The 22,591-nt window shown below is 37.7% G+C and overlaps 2 protein-coding genes and 1 long non-coding RNA gene across 3 annotated transcripts; all 3 read left to right on the top strand.

The window, feature by feature from the left end:
- Window positions 1–149: 149 nt before the first annotated feature.
- On the top strand, window positions 150–6,790 carry lrrc15 (leucine rich repeat containing 15). Its single transcript, XM_015001109.2, has 2 exons — window positions 150–551; window positions 4,720–6,790. Exon 2 carries the CDS (start codon window positions 4,727–4,729, stop codon window positions 6,425–6,427), a length of 1,701 nt encoding a protein of 566 aa, XP_014856595.2. The 5' UTR covers window positions 150–551; window positions 4,720–4,726; the 3' UTR covers window positions 6,428–6,790.
- A 1,947-nt stretch (window positions 6,791–8,737) lies between these two features.
- On the top strand, window positions 8,738–16,011 carry LOC148159952 (uncharacterized). The gene is made up of 2 exons (XM_088005008.1): window positions 8,738–8,823; window positions 9,156–16,011. Exons 1-2 carry the CDS (start codon window positions 8,765–8,767, stop codon window positions 11,545–11,547), a joined length of 2,451 nt encoding a protein of 816 aa, XP_087861134.1. The 5' UTR covers window positions 8,738–8,764; the 3' UTR covers window positions 11,548–16,011.
- A 4,446-nt stretch (window positions 16,012–20,457) lies between these two features.
- LOC148159953 (uncharacterized) lies at window positions 20,458–21,283 on the top strand. The gene is made up of 2 exons (XR_015762761.1): window positions 20,458–20,648; window positions 20,757–21,283. It is a non-coding gene; the product is annotated as an uncharacterized LOC148159953 (long non-coding RNA).
- Window positions 21,284–22,591: the final 1,308 nt, after the last annotated feature.

Raw genomic sequence — 22,591 nt, forward strand, 5'->3', positions numbered from 1 at the left:
GACAAAAACTTTCATCCTCCCTGTAAGGTTCCTTTACTGACAACACAAACACACACACCCACGCACGCATGCACTCACTCACTCATAAATAAATCTAAAATGAAATGCAGACCTCTCTCCCCTCCAACACCCACGCTTGGGCAGCAAAATCAGTTCAGACAGGGAGTAAAACAGTGGGGTTGGGCTTGTTCCCCTCTACTTTTCAAAAGCTACAAAGAGGCATCAGAGCCACTGAACAGTCCCAGTAGAGCTTCAGGGAGAAGGAGAAATCCTCAAAATTCCCAGGGCTTAGAGAGAGAGAGAGAGAGAGAGAGAGAGAGAGAGAGAGAGAGAGAGAGAGAGAGAGAGAGAGAGAGAGAGAGAGAGAAAACAACCAAATAGCTGATTTAAGGGAAACTTTAAGAGGTGAGACAGGGCAGGAAAATGTGAAAGTGTGACAGTTCAGAAGGAAACTTTGAGAGGATTAATGAAGCAGTGGAAGGAAGGGTGTTGTGCATAAAAGACAACCCAACCAGTTCACTCTGCTCAGTGATCGACAAGGACGACTGAGGGTAAGTTCTGCAAAAACACTTTGTCCTGTTTGTTAGAGCGTTCATCATAAACAAGCATAGAAGAGATTCTGTATTATGTAGAAATGTGAAACAAATATGAATGACACAAGAACTAAGTTTTTGTGTTAAAAAATAAACCCATTGGTTTTGTTTAGCTTTCATTCCTGTTATTTCCTCATTGATAACAATTTGGTTTTCCACATACTTTTCCTAGATTTAGAGTGAAAGTTTGCCTGTTTTGATTTTTTGAGAAACACTTTGTTTTATTGGCCAGCTGTGGGACAAGCATGAGCCTTTTATAGTGGAATGAAAATGCTTTGCCCATTACACCAGACTGTGGATCCATCTGGGGTTTTCCAGTCAGAGTATATAAGTACAAACACATGGGTCAGCCCACACTTTGACAAGAGGAGCATTATGATTCTCTGCCTTGCTATGATGAGAGCAGTATTCCTGCTGGTTATACACTTGGATACAATTATGCACCTTTGTGTCCCTATAAGCTACTGTTACATAAGGTTCAGTTGTGATTTTATATTGTAACATATTCCACTAAGCCACATACAATAAGAGAAGTTATTCATGGTCTCAAATACTACCAAATATTATAAACCATACTTTTTTTTTATGAATTCTCATTTCCAACTCATGCTACGAGTTAAGTATATTCAACACTGGTTACTGATTTTTGTTTCTCAACTCTTAAGATGTGTGTCATCTTTCATCCACAAGGGGGTGCTGCTGCACCCTCTGTTCCCCTATTTCCCCTAGTCTTGAATATATATACAAAAAACTCAATACTTGACTAAATACATAAATAATTTACTACATCTGGAAATAACAATTTGAGATGATTTTCAGCTAATCCATGAAGACTAAACTGTATCTTTGCAATTCAGAAGCAAAACATTTGCCATTGTTATGGGAGAAAGTATTGTGCATCTATTTAACATCCTATGTGTTTATTTAATTGTGACATTTTGACTTAACAATGAAATTGGTAAAGACTATGCAAGTAAATGTATTATGTCATTAAACAAGCAGCAACATTTGAATCATAATTAAGTCGTTTACTCTGCATGAACAGAGCTTGTACCACAAACTTTAATTGGAAACAGGCATAGCGTGCTAAAACTGAGGCAGTTGGGCGTCTCTTAGAACCTGTTTTATAGAGAAAAAGAAAGAGAGAAAGGAATAAAGCAAGAAAGAAAGAAAGAAACAATGAAAGACAAAAGAAACAAAGACAGAAAAAAAGAAGAGAAAGAGCAGAGATACTAATCCTTTTAGAAATTCAATTATGCAAAGATGCTTGTGATGTGTTTCTCTGTATCTTGGACACACACACAAAAAAAACTGTGTCCTTCACAACCTGTCTGTACCTGGTAGCCAAAGCCTTAACAACCACAAGTAGAGCAGTCAAGCCACGTGCGATTCCAGGTCTGCTCAGCTTAACAAAACACACAGTAACTCGGCCGTTCTCCGGTCTATGTGTGCCACATGTCTGTTTGTAGCCACAGCCCCTCTCACCACCCTTCACTGAAGATTTGCAGGCAGTTTCTCAATAGGGGGTTTTAAGAAGGAAAAAGAAATGTGCTGCCTCGGCAACTGACCTCATTAGAGCCTTTTTGGAGAGTTTGTTCCTTTGAGAGGAAGTAGCGGTTTCCCAAAGTGCCTCAACCACTAAGAAATGGCTCACGTTTCCTTGCCTCAAGCCACAGACGGATTTGTGCAAGGAAGTAGGACATTATACTAAACTTACCAGTGGCATAACAAACAGGGGAGAACTCGGTCAACTACAGATTATCTTTAATGGTGACAAACAAAGAAAACATTTAGAGATGTACTATTCAAAACAATCTTCACGATTCTATTGAAAAAATATTTTTGATCATTTCAAAAAAGATAAATAGCCATTGTAACATGTTGTTTGAAATTGTTATGTTGCCAAAAGCCCTCTAAGCATTGTGATTTAGCAGTCAATTGGGTCAGCAGTGTTGGCAGGCAGTGATCCTACCCACTGGCAACACTGGATCAATTCATGCTAATGTTTCCGTGTGGCATAAAACAACCGCTGAGGAGGCTGCACACACAATTACTAATCTGTAGGTATGTTTTCTGTGTTATGGTGTTGATTTATAGGATCCCTTGGTGGCATTAAAAACAATCCAGAGCAGTTCAAGATGGACTCCATAACTTTTGTTCCCATGGAGGAGAGCAAAGTGCAAAGTTTTCAAGAGAATATTTCTTTAGTAAATTAGTTTAGTTCAAGTTTCCCTTGTAAAAAAAAATATATCTTGTAGTGTGATTTTTTTTTATTTTTCAAATGTAACATTTTACCAAAAACGTTTTTTATTTCGTTAGGTTTTTTTTGTGACAAAACCATGAAATATGAGAGAGAGAACTCATAACTTTCAGCGTAAAGCTTCATTAGCTGCTCCTTTCTCAAACAAAACAAAAACAGGAACAAAAGCAAAAAAAAAAAAAGATAATTTCTTTTAAAATACACCACTGATTCAGTTGAGTGTTTTTATGTGAACCCACTCAACAAAAGATTTATTATGTTGTACAAAAAAAACCCCAACAAAAAACAAATAATTTTAGTACATGTTATTATGTGTCAGAAGAGGGCTTAGAAAGTAATAATACAAAAAATAAAAATAAAAATAAAATAATTTGACCAAAAGGACACTTGGGGGCAAGGAGCAAAAGGGGCAGGTGCTCAAAATCTGCACGTGCCTGATTTTTGTCATATCTGTGAGAGTTGAGTAAAGTAGGATTTTCAAGTTAGCACTTAAGAAGCAAAAGGTTGGGTTGGGAACTTGCAAAGCAAAGTCAGTCAGCTTGATTTCAAATACTACAAAATATACTGGACATTCTAACCTATAAATTAGGCGACTTTCTCAAACCCAAGGTACATCAATTAACATTAAGTAAACACTGAGCATCCTGTTTTTTAGAATAAAATATACTAAAATGTAATGTAGCTGTAATGACTTCTTTCATCGGTGGAGGGACTCTCTGTGACATGACTAGTTTAATCATCAGAGAGAGACAATGTACTATTGACAACTTTTTAGCTGTGTCACCAAATTTTGTGACTTTTCATACCTCTACTGATTTTTTCTTTCTTGTTTTTGGGAAGCATTGTATGGTGTGGAGCTCTCTCACATGGGGACAATTTTTCTTTTGCATTACCTCTCAAAACTTTTGCATTCCCTCGTATTAAGTCTTGCGTTCCCTCACAATACGCTTACTGCAATATTTGTTGGTCTATTTTGTTTACAGTCACAAATGTCAATTTAAAATTTCAAATATATACACATATAAAGAGTCTCAGTGAAAACATGTTTATTCTCAACTTTTTGGTGCAAAAAACTGATTAAATATTGATTTATTCACTGCATGTTTATGTTTGTTTGTATATGGTTGAGATGAAACTGCACTGAAAACATCCCTTTAAGCTACTCAGACAAACACAAAAGAGACACAATCAAAACTCAGATGACTGATTGTCCCGCGATAATAACTCAGAAATAGTCCAAATAGTTTGGATGCATTCTTTCTTTCTTTCTTTCTTTCTTTTTTTCTTTCTTTCTTTCTTTCTTTCTTTCTTTCCTACTTATGTAAATTTGTGAATATGTGAATTTCTATCTTTTTCTCAAGAAAAAGATATAAAACATCAGATATTTCACAATGAGATATTAACATACATGGAAAAACGTTACAAAAACCTTATATAATAGCAGAAAGTACAATGGCCACCGTAAGAAAGACTTACAGTGATGCCGCATGAACCGATCAGTACATTATTGCAAGAGAATGCAAAACCTATTGTGAGGGAACGCAAAAGTTTTGTGCGATAACGCAAAAGTATTGCTAGGGAATGCAATGAATTGAACGCAAAAGAAAATAAAATTTCCCATGTTCCCTAGAGGGCTCCGTATGTTACAGAGATGGTTTGAAATTTCCCAAACAAAACTGGCAAACAAACAAAAAAATACAAATATGAATCCAACAAAAGTCTTATGATTGAGGCTCCTGTTAACGCAATACTAAGGAGATTTTTTTGTGCAAAAGTATTGATAGCATAAAAACACTTAAAATAAAATATCTGATAAATTACTTATTTTTTACTATTTCTATAACATTTCTTCTTCTTCTGTTGTAGGACCAAAATGGATGTGGTAACTTCTTTGGTGCTGTTTTTCTGCTCTCTCGGTGCTGCTGCTTCATCTTGTATACCTGGATGTCAATGTCATGAAAGAAGCATCATTTGCCAAGGCCTCTCTGACTTCCCCACACATGTGCCCTCATCTACCACCCAGATCAGCCTCACTGGTTGCACATTTCATTCTCTGAAACATGAAGATCTCACTGATTTTTCCTCTTCTCTTAAGCAGTTTTTGATTGCAAAAACTGTTTTGAGAGCGATACACCCTGGCACATTCAACTCTTCATTAAATATAAATATAATCGCAATAACGGAAACTGAACTACAGGATCTCCCTGAGACATTGTTTGAAAAGCTACAGAAGCTTGAGGCTTTGGTTCTGAAAACCAACAAGCTCTTTGCAATCCGGCCAAGGTGGTTCTCCCAGTTAACAGAGCTAACACAACTGGACATAAGCAAGAACCGCTTCACTTATGTACCAGAGGAAAGCTTTAATGCCCTAAAAAAGCTGAAGTTCTTATCACTTACTTCAAACAATGTAACTCAACTATTCAGTGGCACATTCAAGGGTCTTTCTGAACTAAAAATCCTGCGCCTTAACAAAAACCTTCTGACGGAGCTTCCAGCTGACCTTCTGAATGATCTTGTTGAACTGAATGAACTGAGTCTCCAGGACAATCTAATTACTCATCTTGACCCTATGCTGTTGTCAAAGACTCCGAAGCTACAGAAACTGTTTCTCTCCCACAACAGACTGATGTCTCTGCCACAGGGGATCTTTTGTAATTTGCCTCTCCTCTTCCAAATTTCCCTGTATGAAAACATGCTGAATAGTCTGGGTCCAGGGATCTTTGGGCCAATGGTCCTGCAGGAGCTGTGGTTGTATGACAACAAACTAAGCCGTGTGGACGATGACACATTCAGGAACCTGACTCAGTTACGTCTTCTGGTTCTCAGTCGCAACCAGATCAGCTATGTGTCTGAAGGCGCCTTTAGAGGTTTGACACAACTCGGGGAGGTCTCACTGCACTCCAATCGACTCACAACCCTTCAAGCCAGAACTTTTGAAGAACTGCCCAGACTGGTCAACATATCTTTGGAGCACAATTTCATCACCTCCCTTCCACTGGATTTTCTGAAGGACCTGAACGACCTGGGAGAGATAGACCTGCGGAACAACTCGCTTCCTAACTTGCCCCAGCACAATCTAGATTCACTTGCTAAAGCAAAGAATGTCCTTTTACAGCAGAACCCCTGGAGGTGTGACAAGAATATTTTGCCTCTGAGGAACTGGCTCAAATTGTACCCATCCAAAGTCAACCAAACCCTTGTGGTGTGTGAGACTCCTTTTAATCTGCAGGGTGAGATAATAGCAATGCTTGCAGATGAGGATCTCATGCCTGTCAGCCCTTCTAAAGACCCCGTATCGGCCTCAACTGAGAGGACAAGACCCCATACAGATCTCCCCAAACAAACCTCGCCGTCAGCTGAGGTATTGACCACACCAACATCAGAGCAAAAGAATGAGACCAACGGAGGACAAGGGGGAGGTGGACAGACTGATAATATTTCACTTATTCTTATTGCACTTGCAGTGGTGTCCACTGTCATTATCAGTTCAGTCATCATTGGCTGCGTTTGCTGGAAGAGAAACAGGAGAGGAAATGAAAATATAAGCCAAATGAGTCGGAATTCAGTGCTGTAGACTTGATCGCAATCAGAGACTTTTAAAACGAAGGGAAACAGTTGATTGTAGATCCTCAAAGGCCACACTTTCAGTCAGTATTTGTCTTCTGTTATGTGACATGAACATCTCATTCACTAGCTGTAAAGTGAAGGACCATATAATGTTGTGACAAACCAACACCTTTGTGTGAAACCTTTGTGTGTATCTGGCAATAACCATGACAGTTTGATACTGATTTCTCTATAAATAACAATCCAGTTAGTAAGCAGTTTGTCTTTTGTGGCATAAGGGTAATGCAGTGTGTATTTGACTCCACTATAACAGTTTTAATGCAAAATGTCTCTGTATTCTGAATAAATTGACAACTTTTGTTCTTAATAATAGACTGCTTTATGTTTTTATTACTATAGATATTCATATTAACAACATGGCTGATGTATAAATATTATCTCAGAAAACATGAAAGAAAATCTTATAAATAAGTTTGACTGAAAGAAAGCTTTGCGCGTTACAATGTTCATTTTGTTGACAAAACTTTTTAGTGACCATCATGAGTCCTTTTTTTTTATCTCGACAAAACAATTTTATTTAGAAACAAACTAAATAAAATATATTTTCCTGAATGAAAATGTGGATATTTTCTTTGAGGCTATTTTAGATTTTGCTCAAAGCAGAAAGTAAATCCGTGTCTATTTATGGCAAACATAACAAAGACAGTATTACTCTCAAAGATATGAGACCATTTATTAATATTTGGATGAGTGAAACTAGATTGAAACTAAAATGACAAAAGATGATTTAGTTGTGATTAAAACTAAGTTGGATTTTACTAACCAAAATTCAAATTAAAATATGTTGTCATGATAGAAGTAAACTGTTGCACACTTGGGAAATCAAGCAATCTTGTAACTCATTTCTATCTGCAAGGCACATATCAGTGAAGATTGCTGTTCTTTAAAAAACCCAACTACAACAACGCCATCTAGTGGAGGGAATAAAACTTCCCATTTTAAAACCTAAATTGCATGCAAAGACCAGACAAAACAAACGGATGTTGAGCCGTATGACCATCAACTCTCTGCGGAGGGAGTCAAAGACAGCAATCAGAAAGCTGTAGATAACATTTAGATAGTAAGAGCTTGTCAGTGTTTAAAGCTGTGCTTCCTGCAGCTATTTTGAGAATAGAACCAGAATAAAAAGAATAGCTGCATCTTCTCAAAACATAAATGCCCACAAATCCCAAATGCTTTTTAGGATTGAATGCTTTTTTAGGCTTGGTATTCACATGTTGTAGTGGAATGTTTACTACATTTTATTGAAATACAATTTATTTAGCCAAAATCCAGGAAGCACAATGCTATCATTATATGCATTTTATTTTTTTTAGATTATTTATTTGTTTGTTTTAATTCCATTAGTCATTCGCTCAGAATATGCATACAGACAAACCCTGGGTGACAGAGGTTTAAGAAACTACATTGCTGGGGTGCTCTGGTGGTGCAGAGGCAAAGCATGTATTGAGGCCTTAGTCCTTGTGGCTGTGGTCAAAGGTTCAATTCCTGACCTGGTGACATTTGCTGCATGTCTTCCCCCTCTCTCATTACCCTGTTTCCTGTCAGACTACTTTCAAATAAAGGCCACTAAAACCTTAAAAAAAAAAAAACATTGTTCCAGTCAGCCATAATAAAAAGAGTCAGCAGGAGCAGAAAAAGCTTAAGAAACTTTATATTAATTTTGATCTTAATCAAAGATAATAAAATTAAACTTGCTTGTGGACCAATGCAGAGTGTTCTTCCAGTTTGAAGCATCATTTAAATGCAGCGCAGTTAATGCAAGCAAATGACCCAAACAAACAACAGAGGGAGGTTTTTATGGACCATGATCCAGTCAGAGTGAATACAGATGAACAAAAGCAAACTGGAAACACGCAAAAAGCTTGCAGGAATTATGAAAGGGGTTTGACTGAATGTGAATAAAGACTTTTTCAGCAATAATTGAGAAGGGCATACACATATATATATATATATATATATATATATATATATATATATATATATATATATATATATATATATATATATATATATATATATACAGACATATTTACATAATATATTATATAACAATAACTAAGCCATCTTTTCAGAGGTGCCTGTCTGGTTTCCTTTCAAAAACAAAACTATTTTTAAACAAATCGTATTGACTCTTAAATGTAAGTTTTTCTGGCACCGTACTACAGAGTGATGCAGCAAGCTGCTGTCCCTCTCTTATCTCTTGCGCCAGAGGTTTGTTACGCCCCGCCTCACATGCCTTTACTTACTTAAAGGTCTACATGTTTGTGTTTTGAGATAAGAAATGAAACTGCGCTCATATATGTTTCCTTATGGGTCCATCCTAGTTGCAAAAGTATTAAGGTAAGAAAAGCATTTGTTATTTATGTGTAAATATTAGATTTTGGGATTTATTTTTTTGTCAGTGGTGTATATTGTTATCATGGTCTCATATACATGTTATTTATTACATCTGTTTTTTTTTTATTATTCTGTCTTTGTTCTTACTTATTTAACACCAACCTACCACACGGACTAAAGATTAAAATCAGCCAACTTACTATCATTCAAAACTTAAACATGCTAATTATATTTATTGTGATGTTGACAAAAAAATATTTTAATGAGAACTCTACTAATTTATTAATTAGTTAATAAATTAGGAATTATAATATTTTCCTCTTCATTTATTGTAGAATGTCAAGAATGTTGACTGGAGGGATCATCATTTTCCTTTTATCTTTACTGGTTGACTTTTCCGTTACTCAACCCGGTCAACAAGACAATCAGGAAGTCTATGGCGTGTCTGCAACAGAAATCCCCCGCACTGTGAGACCTGGTGTGACAGAGGTCTTCTTTGTGAACAGCCGGATTCATACAATACCCAGTGGAGCTTTTGCTGGAAGTCCAGAGCTTGAGAAGGTGGAGTTTATGGAGACAGAAACAAATACTATCGAGCTTGGAGCCTTTGATGGTTTGGTAAAGCTCAAAAGTGTTGAGATATCCACTAATCCGTTGAGGTCAGTGCCTGTAGGTTTGTTTAAAGACAACAGCAATCTGGAGACAATTACTCTGAAGTTTAACAAGCTTGTTCGACTTGAGAAAGGTTTGTTTGATGGTCTAACAAACTTGGTAGAACTACAGCTACATGGAAATGAAATTGAGTTAATTGAAGACCAGACATTTGACGAGCTTGTCAATCTTAACAAGCTCAATTTGGGTAAAAACAATCTTACTTCAGTATCCACAAGCTGGTTCTCAAAGCTGAAAAACCTGGCTGCTATACGGCTATATGAAAATCAGCTCACCACCATTCCTGAGGATCTCTTCATGGAGTTACCAAACTTAGAGGAAATAAGTCTGCAAGGAAACAGGATCAGTGCGCTTTCTCCAAATTTATTTCCACATAAAGGAAAGCTTATTAAATTGATTTTGGACAGTAATCTTCTGACCAGTTTGCCTGAAGAATATTTTGTTGGCTTCCCTAAGGTTAAATTGTTGACCCTGAGAAATAATCAACTGACCAGCCTGCCGCCGGTTCTTTTTGGTGAAATGCCTAAACTGACTGAACTGAGCCTCCAACAAAACAATCTCAGCACGCTTCCTAAGGGAATCTTCAGCTCCTTGAAGAAAGTTAAGAAGCTGGATCTCTCCAAAAATCATTTTGTGAACTTGTCTCCTGATTACTTTGAAGGACCTGAGAAGCTCACTGAGATTAACGTCCAAGGCAACATGATAAATTCATTAGATGCACAACTATTTGAAAATCTTGAATATTTGACCACAATCAAGCTAGCCAACAATGACCTTCAGACACTTTCTGGGGATGTTTTTGACTCTTTGACTAAACTCAAAAAACTCGACCTTAGTAACAATCCATGGCAATGTAACTGCAATCTGATAGATTTTTATCACTGGATAAAAATCAATGCCGATAAGCTCACAGCAGAGGTGCACTGTGAGTATCCAGAACATCTGAAAGGACAGGAAATCAAATTGTTAAATGAGGATCAGTTAGTTTGCCCCACTTTCCCACCCACTACCACCACCTTACCGACCACTATACCAACAACAGTCCAAACAACAAAACCGACAACCACTCTTACTACCACCACACTGCGCACTACAACATCCACCACCACTTTACCAACCACTACACCCACAACAACACAGCCAACCACCACCATTTTACCCACCACCATACCCACAACGGTACAGCCAACCACCACCACTTTACCCACCACCACATCCACAACGGTACAGCCAACCACCACCACTTTACCCACCACCACACCCACAACAACAACCACAACTACGATGCCATCAACTACTCCTACTTCCACCACAGTACCAACAACTACATCAACGACAACTGAGAGTACAGTCATGACAACGAGCCCCACGACTATCGCCACGACAACAATTCCAACGACCACAACAATGATCACAACAACCATGATGACAACCACTCCAACCACAACCCCCACCTCAACAACTACACCCACAACAACTACCCCTACCACTACGACAACTGCACCCACCACCACCCTTACAACTGCCCTGACAACAACTACACCTTTAACAACTAAACAAACAACTACTATAACAACAACAACACTCATGACAACCACCACATTCACAACTACACAGTCTACCACGATGACTACTCTACCAACCACAACTACACTTACACCTACCACCACAGTGACCACAACTACACCCAGGACAGCAAAACCCACAACGACCACACTCCGGACAATCCTTCCAACAACAACCCAACCAGAGACTCCTACTACATCAACTCCTTTTGTAAACTCTACTTGTATTCCAGAACCAAAACTGTCCTACGTTCATCACATCAGTAGAAAAGTTCAAGATTGCAAAATGTGGACGATGATCTACACCTCACTGCTTGTGGTTGAGATCACCTGCTCGCTGGTGCTGGCTAAGTTCACCATTTCTCTTTATCGGCTGTTGCAACGCAGAGAAAGAATGAACCACAGACCCATCAAGCTCACTCACTTTTCCTACAGGAGAGAAGTGATCCTGAAGCCTGTGCAGGAGGCAGAAACCCATCGTCTTCTGTGATCACTATGATAATCAATAAGCCAGCAGAGGTCATTTGACTCAACAGAGCCTCATTAAACCTGCTGTAACCTGCTTCTTAACTCTTTGTCCAGCTGGAGATTAGTAGTGATTCCTCACAAAATTTTGAAGTGATTGCTCCCAAGTTGATTTCCAATGTTTCATGTTTCATGTTTATTGATCTCCTTTGGTTAAAAAAAAATATTTCGAATATCTTGACTTTTTATGTATAATAATTTGGTGAGTTGTTGATAATTTTTGCTTTTTTATTTTATATACTTAATTATCTAATATCATTATTGCCTTGTTCTATTACTGTAAATGACTGAATTTAAATCTGCATTAAATCTGCAATGTAAAAAAAATCGCTTTGATTTTCTATAAATTATTTTTAAAAAATATTGGATTTGTGGAAATATAAATATGGGAAACAAAGATTTTGCTCCAGGGCACATTCTTTAAACTCAATGGTAATGTTCTTTGAATCTATAACAACACAAATACTCATATCCTATGACTATTTAAGTGGTGATTTTCCTCTTATTTTATAAGAGTGATGTAAAATTAAATGGGAAAATCTTGGAGTAAAAAGATAACATCAACAGAATCTATTTTTGGACAGCACTAATATTATGCTGATGTCAACACAGCCGCATTATAAACAGCAAGTCATTTGTGGAGAACATGTTCTTGTTGCTAGGAAATCTGGATAACCGCCACTAGAGGGCAGCTTTGAGTTAAAAACAGAGTCTGACTTTTCCACCTAAAACCTTCTTATAATGTCAAAACCTTCATAATGCTCCCCATTATAATGGTAGGTTCTGCTTTAAATTAACCAATGCAGACAAGAGATGTAAGCAGGAAGGAAATAAATTGTTTATATATTTAATGAGCTTGAAACAAGTCTGTTTGAAACATGACAACTTGCACAATTATCTCTGCATTTACGGAGCAATTCTGAATAAAAAGAAAAAAAATGTTGTACAGTTGTGCCTCCAGCTCAGAAAAGTGATTTAAAGAGATTGAATTGGGCTAACATAGATGTGCTTTATCAAATGTAGCTCAGTGCTTTTCTGTAAGACAAACAGAAACAGAAAGAAATGACTCAGTTACATCTGACGTGGGAGATCGGATACTGAAGAGGCAAGAAGTAATGTCACAACAATTTATTACCAAAACAATGTGTAAACCAAAGGTTTTCACAATATCATTTTCATACCTCCCACAAGTCTCTCCCACTGCACATGCAAAAGGAATCCAAACAGACGCTTGATGCGGAAGAGATCCAAAATGTCGAGAAACACAGAAAGTTGTGCCTCTGAATATTTCATCTCACTCTGAATTGTTGTGTAACATGCAGTTAGTCTTTGTCCATGTTGCATCACAAAGCTTTTCTCATCTCTTTACATAGCATGCAGTCTGGCACGATTTCAAATATTAATCCAGAACAGCAAGACTGGTGGGTTTTACTTGTCATGTATTGATGACAGAAAAAGTTTTGATGATTTTTGGCTGTTTAGAAAAGCAAAAATAATAATATCGTAGTAAATACACTACTGAACACTATTAAGCTAGTTACCATAAGGAAAATACTTGGTGCATTACAAAGCCTATGCTGATATGATATAGGGTATAGCATGCATAAACAAACATGAGATGAAAACAAGAATTTAATGATGAGATGTGAATGTTTATGTGAATATTCTTATTGGCATGTTGCTTATGCCTAAACCTGTTCAGTCATTACATTGTCCATTTCCTAATTACTCATGTATAATGATGGCTTGCTAATTGTATTTAATGCATGTTGATTTACCTAAGTAATGTCATTACTGTTGGTTCTCTTGCTGCTGATTTTCTCCATGTCTTCACATATTCTTTGGATTTTGTTGCAACATCCTAGAAAAAAAATCTGGTTTTAAAAGTAAAGTCATTAAACATTTTTAAGAGAAAACTGTCAGCTGAGACTGAAGAGGAGGCATTACTGTGCTGCTCATTTTCAAAGAGAAGGAAAAACCTCAGTAATTAGATTTAAAAGTCAGTGTTCACATCTTCCACCAACTCCATGGTAGTATGGTCTATTTCCACAAACTGTACAGTTTCTATATGAGCACATCAGGGCATACAAAACACTACAGTCAATTTTTTTTAACACTATGTTATCTGTGAATGAGTGATGGTGTCATTGCTACTCAGTGACAATGATATAGAGATGCATGTAAAGCTCCATGGGGCTCAAACATCTTTTGTTGTTTTTATTCTCCCATGTGATTTAGCTGGAGTTACCTGGCAACTACAGAAAGCTAAAGAACAGTTACTAACTCTAAACTAAAACTAAAGTCTCTGTTCATAAAGTAGCATTAAACTCATATTAATCTTCTCTAAATTATATATTTTTTTCTTTTACCACACAGGTCAACTTTAAAAGCAAATGTCTTGAATGCAGCCCACTTTGAGCTCATGTTCCAAGATTCAGGAATATGAGGAAAAAGTCATCCAAGTTCTGCTAATGAGCCTAAAATGTAGATGAGGAGTCAATTGTGTGTGAAAAGGGCAATGTACTGAGGAACATAAAAGGTCGTAAATTGGGAGGAACACATTGCAGCTTAGCTTAGTTATCTCAACTGGAAACAGGTCGAGGTAAACTGGAAGATTTTCAGCTGGGAAGGTGCAGCTGATTACCTGAGGTTAATGGCCAACAGAGGCCTGTGCCAGACTGGAACATCTGACAAAATGTGTCTCTTTGGGCATTATAACTCTCAGTTTTCACCATATTGTGCTTTCTGATTCAATACGAAAAGTTAAACTGTATAAAGCATTTCTAGTTTTGCTTTTTGAAACAAAAATAGAATGAAGAAAATGGCATAAGAAAATATGTTTTGATGAGATGTTGCATTGTTTTTTAGTACAATTTTTTGAGTGAGATTTTTTAGGCCAACAAATCTGGATTTAAAAGCAGCATGCCTTAAAATAGCTTGAGAACTTCTTAAACATCAACTTGTTTACTCTAAGACATAGTTAAAAGCTCAAAGGTACAATTGCACCCATACAAATAACCCACAAAGGTTATTTTTTTTCATTAATACCAGATGCAATCCTAATTTAATAAAGTCAATCAAACAGTTAGGATATTATCTCAAGATATTGTTTTTGCAGAGCAAAGCTGCCCTTGTATATGTGAGCAACCAGCTTCTCTATATATGTCTGAAATATTGTTCATACAGAGAAGCTGGACATGTTTGGAAAAAAAGAAGAAGAAAACATGAAGAGAAAAATAGATTGTGATCTAGTATTAAAATGACTGAAAAAATTATTTTCTAATTCAAATAATTAATTAAAGTTAGTCCAACAATTTGGTGGTTTTCTGATTTGTAACCAACATATTTTGAAGTCAAACAGTTCATAGTTGCACTCCTGACCATAAGGAGTCTCCCACATGCAGAGAAAGCAGGAAGCCTTGGTGTCACTCCCATCATCCTCTCCCCAACTTGAACTTCTGACCTCAGGAGTGTCCAGCAGAACCAGCTGAGCCCAATCATTGCCTGCCAGCTGCTCCCCTACAGGCAACATGTAGCTCCAGGAGGCAAAGGTCACCGTGATGCGGTCTCACTTGAGTCTAAAAATGGAAAATACTGCTGATAGAGGCTATATGGAAACTCAGGTCATTTGATTTTAAAATTGATCAATGATCTAAAATATAAAGTGTAATTAAATTTAAAATGTCTCCCTCTGAGAGGTGCAAATTGACACACAGTTGGTCAAATGTTTTAAGGCTCCTTGTTGCACCTTGAATAGTCACATATAAAATATCTAAAATCACAAATGTGGAAAAAAATGGCTAAGCTCCTGGGTTGCTGTGGTGGTGCAGGGGTTAAGCGCATCCCACATAAGGAGGCTCTAGTCCTCGATGTGGCCGTCGCAGGTTTCATTCTCAGCCTGGTGACCTTTGCCACATGTCTTCCCCTTCTCTCTTTACCTACTTTCCTGTCTGAGCACTTTCAAATAAAGTCCACTAGAGCCAAAAAAAAAAATTAAAAATGTTTAAGCTCCTGTTATAATCCATTGTTCCATTCTTCCAATATTTTACAATATTGCACCACAAAATATACTATTGCAAAACAATGTTACTATCCTATTTCTCAAAATCATTCCAGTGAAGAAATGTTACATCAGCAACATATGAGAAATGGTAGTCTTAATCCTAAAGGAGAGCTAAACTCTCTGAAGCTCAAAGTGTTAAGTGTGACTCAGAATGCACTAGTGTCTCAGAACAAATCAAAATTGTAATTTAATAAAGGTCCGATTAGGTGCTCTATTAAGCTCTGATTTATTTTACTGGATCTCATTATGCCAGGTTTCTCTTGTAAAGTGCTCATACATCATGCGGGTTCCTGGTTTATAAAATGAAATTATACGTCACATATTTTGATTAACGCTCTCAATAAAGAATGAAAAAAGAACAAAGAAGCCATTGCCCCTAAGCCTGCATTAAAAAGACCATCAGTCACGCGTTGCGATGAAAATGTGTTGATACACAGGGAGAGTTTATAAACTATTATGACTGCAGAATGTTTTGATTTAATCCTCCTGTACTCTTCAGTGACAATTACAGATGATAAAGTCCACGGCAAAGGATTTATAATAAAAAGCACACCAGAATTGATGTGAAGATGAATCTTGTATGTTACTCTGAATAGCCATGCCAACAGCCGAGCTGCCATAACAAGAAGGAGTAATAGCTTCATATAATGACTTGTCAGAACTGGTATGAAAAAATGAGATATAAATAGCCCGACTTGCAGTAAAAAAAAAAAAAAAAAGACATGGCTATTTTTACTGTGCCATCTTCTCTTCTGTCTAATTTTAGTTAAAAAATGAGTCCTCCTAGCTGTCCAGGCACTGCGCTCATCCATCTGCAAAAAACCTGCACGTATTACTGTAAATGAACAACTCTGGGTGTCGTCATATATTCTGACACTTCTGGCAGAACTGCAGCTCTCAAAGTCAAATCGGTTTGCCTCTTTTGATTAAAGTGAAGCATTTCGACATTTCTGGGATTTCTGATGTTAGTCCAAACCCCAGAAGAGATAATGGTGTCACTGACTTAACGAGTAGTTTCACCTTCGCTGCACCCCTGGAGGAAACGGAGGCATTAGCCCACCGTACTGGATACACTTCTGCTACTCAGCTCCAGCTTCTGCAGGCCAGCAATTTGACTTGTAATTGGTCGGTGCAATTAGAGCAATTTACTCTGTTCTGTTCGCGGACCCCACAGGAGTGCAGTTTGGGTCAAAAGCTGAAAAGTGGGGGCTTAACGTTTAATTAGAGGAAAATGCAGAGATGTGCTGTTTTCATCCTGACATGCAGACAGACTTCCAGAAATTCAATACTGAATTGAAAAGTCATTGCAGAGACCAATTCAATATCAAATCTCAAACAATTGCTGAATAATTATAGTACTATGAAAAAAATATTTCCCCTCTAACACATTCCTATTGTGTTTGCTTTTCTCTGTCACAATTAAATAATCCATATCTTCAAAAATATGTTTTCAAATAAATAATTTATCAAGGAAATATGTTAAGCAAAAGAACCTGGCCTCATCTTCAAATATAATCACCCCTGTGTTAAATGATAGACCGATGGTGATGATACATTTTTGGTTCAGATGCACTGGTGGCCGCGCCAGTACGAGAATATTGCCAACCTGTAGAAATAAGCCTTCATTAGCAATGCAAACACTGTCTGAAAACATAACCTGAAGAAATTAAAACAAGAACTCTGTGGAGTGACTAAAACTTTTTTTGCAGCTCTGTGCAAACATGGATTGAAATGATAAGCTCTTTTATTTTGGTGATGTTGCTCTGAACTATTCAGTTTCCTTTAACTTTTTATGAACCTCTGTTTAAGTGACTAAAGATTTTTTGCCAATAAAAGCATTCACACGAGATTCTTGAAATGTTTAATTGTATTGAATTATTGTATTGAATCAGAGGTGCACTTTTTGTTTTGTTTTGTTTTGTTTAGCAGCGCATTAAGCGATCTGACCTCAGGGTGAGCCTGCCTCCATTTCCTCTCCTGAGAGGATTTGGAGCTTATCTAAATGTTTTCCATTTGAAGTTGATCTTGAAAGTTGACTGATGGACTCAAAATTGTTCTGAAATGGCTTTGTAACACATCACACTTGGATTAGTGGCAACAATTGTTTCCTCACAATCCGTGAAGAAGGGTTTTCTTAATAAGGATGTTCACATTTGCCAACAGTAGGTCAATGCATCTTATTAACTGGTTTATGCATATACCTCTCTGATATTTAATAATATATATACAGGGGGTGAATACCAGACCAAATTACATTTCTGCCACTTGACCATGAATTTTCCCTACATGCCTTTTGACGAAACTCTTGTTGAGTCAGCATGCTCGCAATGTATTTCTTCATTTAGTGTGACAAATAAACTAGGAGCTAGTTATGTTTAGTTAAACATATCACTATTCTGTCAAGATTTATCCAACCCGACAAAACCTTCAGTAAAAGACACACACATACTTACGGTAAACATGAACAATGTCCAATTACAAATATAGTATAGAATTGTTTACAGGCTGCTATGAAAAAGTATTTATATTTATCATATTTTTAGTTCTTATCTTTTCTTTTTCAGTATCCAAACCAATGTATTTAATTATGTAGTACATTTTAATGGGCTAGTTTCTCAGACTCAGCAGGAAAACAAATATATGATATGTCGTCGTTGATGCCCAAACTTGTTGCAATGCATCCTAACAATGCAAAGTTTAAGATAAGGTTTTGATGAGAAATACAGTTTACCAGAAACTGTCAACAATTTTCTTCTTCAACAAAAAACTAAACATGGAATATTACAAAAAAACAAACAAAAAAAAAAGCAAAGTAGTTTGATGTGTGTATTGTAAAGGGATCTGTAAATAATTCTTTAAACTTCAGCTTCCTACATTTGTTGGTTTTATTGTTTTCAGTGGTGTTGGAGTAATTTTAATTTTGTGTTTTATCAGCAAGAATAATTTCACAAATAAAGACAAATACAAAGTGTTACACCTGAAATCTTAAAATTTGACTTTGTCTACATATTTCATATTTCACACTGACATATTACTGGGAATGTCAGTAAAATCTCTGCACTGTAACATTTGTTTTATTTTGGTGTCAGTAAACAGGGTGAAAGAAAGAAGTTTTTTTATTATGAAAGGTTGATGTTTCAATAAATGACGTGATGATAGATATAAAATCAAGATGGTCTTAAAGTGACACAAATTAAACATGCTTTCCTAATTCCGTGCTTTCTGGTAAAATACTTAGGATTTGGTTCCTGATCGCGTAACATTTAATTTGCCCCTGCTTTGCTATCTTTAAACACACATTTATTCTCAGACGCTGCATTCCTGTAAACTCTACAATCCTTCTGACATCCAGTTCACCCAGGAGGAGTCATCTTGGTAAAACATGTCAGCAGTGCTGAAAGAGTGAGGAACCTTTCTGCTGTGTCAGGGGAGTTCCCGATAGTAACCTCACCATGGGTGACTCTGATCATTGAGTAGCAATATAAATGGAAATTAGGCCTTCAAGTGTAGAGAGAAGAGAGTGTGAGGAAACAATGTCGGTGTCTAGATCAGTAACGAGCTTAAAGATGAAATGTCGAACCACAAGCCAGAGAGGATAAACGTTCTCCCAGCGAAAAGCTTGTTTCTTTGTGTTAGTTTTTAAAGTCTGATATTTTTGAATTCTGAGATATTTTGTCAAAGACATACCCAGAGGCAACTGTTTCTTACAGATGTCTAAAATGATTATGTTCTTGAATACTATGTGATAGAAATCTGGGTCAACTTTTATGAAAAGAGAGACTTTTCAAACGAGGTGAGGCAGGGAACGTTTTATCAGGGAACCAGCTAAACACATCTGCTTGAACTTACCGCCGCCGGCCTGTTTCTGTGATCCTAAAATACCCAGCATAGCAAGATGCTTGAGTTTATTTTCTGCCACTGTCAGAATACTTCAAACTGCGAGAAACCACAGGTGAGACAGGGTCAGATCAGCTGACGTGTGATGTGACAAGCAGATTTCCAGGGTGTGAGCTCTTTTAGAGACAAAATAAAGACAGAATGAAGACAGACAGAGACCTTTCAGTGAAGGGGAGTCTTCGTGGACTAGTTCAGCTTTTCAGCCACCATGATAATCAAGCTTTTCAGCAAGGGATTGGAAACAGTTTGAACGCTTGTCTGTGTTTCCTGAACTGGTGGCTGGTGAGTAATACGACTCAACCCACATGGTTCTGTGTGTGCCTCAGGGGTTTCCAGACACAGACCCTGCCCCAGCAGGAAGCTGGAGAACCTGTGGCCATCTCACAGAGCCCCCTTCCCCTCAGCTCCTCCAGACTAGCAGCAGCAATTGGCAAACACCTGGTGGGACTGCAAGTCTGCTGAACTCGTTTTACAAACTACTTCTCAGTCCACAGCTCCTAAGAACGATTCTTTAAAGACATAATGATAAATGTTGTGAAGGTGCACTGAAGGAGGAACGTTGGAAAGAACAGGAGTTGCCATATTTTAAAGAGACCGAGGCTCCATTTTAAGACGTCAAATTGTGAAGTCAAAGTTATGTTTGATTTATACAGAATTTTTATAACTAAAAAAATTGATTGTGTTAGAAAATAGCACATAATACAATCATCAAGTAACTATCTAGTGACAAATTTAATCTTTTTGTGATGTGTTGCAGTTTTCTTCTGATCAATGCTGATATTTGTTGCTCCATTTAGACACGCAGTTATTAGATTTTGGATGAATTTCCCAATATCACGAGACAGCAAGGATTTAAATGCACTCATCAACATCAGTTAAAGATATAATAATCAGCAGTATGAAACAGCCCCTGGGGTGGTTTTTGTTTATTCATTGTCAGCAGCTCCTGTTTGAAACATCTCACTCAGACTTTGTGAGTTGGGAGATGCTGCAGTCCTGTTTGACCCTGAGCAGGATAAGCGGGCGCTCAAAATGGATGGATGGATGTTTGCTCTTGTTTGTGTCAAGAGTGGAGCTTGACTCAGCAGCCGCACGCTGGGGACCGGGTAGGTTAGAACAGCCGGCTTTCTCAGAGCTCTCAGACATTGCATGACAATTTGACATTTCAGCTCCACTGGACTTTAAGCATTTCATTTTATGTTTGTTCTCTCAAGTCTCAGGGCCACACAAGTCAACTCCTCCCCCTCAATCAAGACTGAAGACTTTTTAAAGATGTTTTGAACAATTCATAGTATCAGGTAATGTTTGCAGTGCAAAGGAAGAAATCACAAAGACTGCTGCTCGCGCAATTACACTTAGCAATCATCACAGCACAACCTGAGACCTGCTAAGAGAGGAATAAATACATATAAATTAAGCTGACACGCTAATAGCACGAGAGACATTTCAGTTTATTAAAGAAACAGTTTCTCAAAGAGTATCAGTTTCAATTTGAAAAATAGAAACTTTTTTCTTATTTTGTAAAACAACAAACAATGGGATGTTTTTTTCTGTCCACGTTGTGAAGTTTTATTTCACATAATGCAAAAAATATAGCCCATAGACTATATTTTGTGTAGTCTATGAGCTATACGAAACACGTTAATTAATTTTTTTTGCAAGGACTGATAATGTTTTCTGACCCTTTGCTATTTCTGTACAACAAAAACCATAAATGAGTGGCAGAAAGAAAGTGTCCGTATACATATGTATTTGTGTGGTGCTTGTCATTGCTTACACCAGTGGTTCCCAAACTTTTTCTTCTGCACCCCCCCAGTGGTTTCCAAACATTTTCTGCGCCCCCCCTATGGATTACAAATGGCTGTCTGGTTGAAACGACGCGTGTGTGTGTGTGTGTGGGGGGGGGGGGGGAGGGGGGGGTCGACTTTTTTGGGGGCAAAATGAATGTATGTAGCTGAAAATAGACACCAACATCGGTAGCCTACAAGGTACTTGTTAAACTTAAGGTTCTGTATTGATATTAGCTAGTCATCTTTTAGCTAACATTACCTGCATCCAACAGCTTTACTCAATTCAGTCGGTTAGTTTGGAGGGGAAAACTGTGAAAAGTTCTTGGCGTTTTGCTGGTTTGCTGCCGTGATTCTAACACAAACCTACGTAGCTCCACAGCAGCAGCAGGTCTCCTTCACAGGTGGAAACCCAGCGCGAGCGTCGTAGAGCTCATGTTGCGTTTAAAGGCGGCTCGGAAAAACAACTTACAACATGTTAACAACGGATTAAACAGTTTTAACTGCTGATAAAAGTGACAGAGGACACAAATATGGGAAGTGTGGAAGCCTCTACTGTATCAAATTGACATAGGAATAACAGAGTTGGTCATTCTAAGGTAAAAACCCAGCGAATACAGTGTTCATGTTTTTTTTTTTTTCATCCAGACGGCTCCCCCCCGCCCCTGCAATGACACGGCGCCCCCCCTAGGGGGCGCGCCCCACAGTTTGGGAACCTCTGCTTTATATAATGAACTGTTGTGGATGTGATGTCTAGCTAACATGGAAAACAAATAACTGCTGTCTTCAAACCATTCATTAAATTAGATGGGTTTTTTAATATGCTGCTTTGTGGGACTAGTGGCCTTTATTCAGTTTTCAGACAGGAAAGCAGACAGAGAGCGAGCCAGATGGTGGAAGATCTGTAGCCAAGTATCCTGAAGTTGTCGATCTCTGGACTCATAAAACATGAACCATTGTCCAGCATGCTGGCCACCCTGGACAAACATTTGTTCACAGCTGTCTAGTAATTTCTGCATTCATCCTTTTATCCATCCAGATTAGTCTTCCAGACCAGAAAAGCTTTCCGGCAAAACCAGATTACCCTAACAGTGTGTGACGACGACATTAATGGGGTGATCTGGCTTTCCTTAAAGCTTTGTGTTAAGATTGGAGATGGTTGGATCAGTTTTGCTTTGATTGAAAGACATCCAAGAGCCAAGTTGGAGACCAAGAAAATCTGTCACAGACTTCACTGTTGAAATGATGGAGGCTTTTGTACT

The sequence above is a fragment of the Poecilia mexicana genome, unplaced genomic scaffold, assembly GCF_051168715.1.
Source record: "Poecilia mexicana isolate PSO_F unplaced genomic scaffold, ASM5116871v1 scaffold_4, whole genome shotgun sequence".
Lineage (NCBI taxonomy): Eukaryota > Metazoa > Chordata > Actinopteri > Cyprinodontiformes > Poeciliidae > Poecilia > Poecilia mexicana.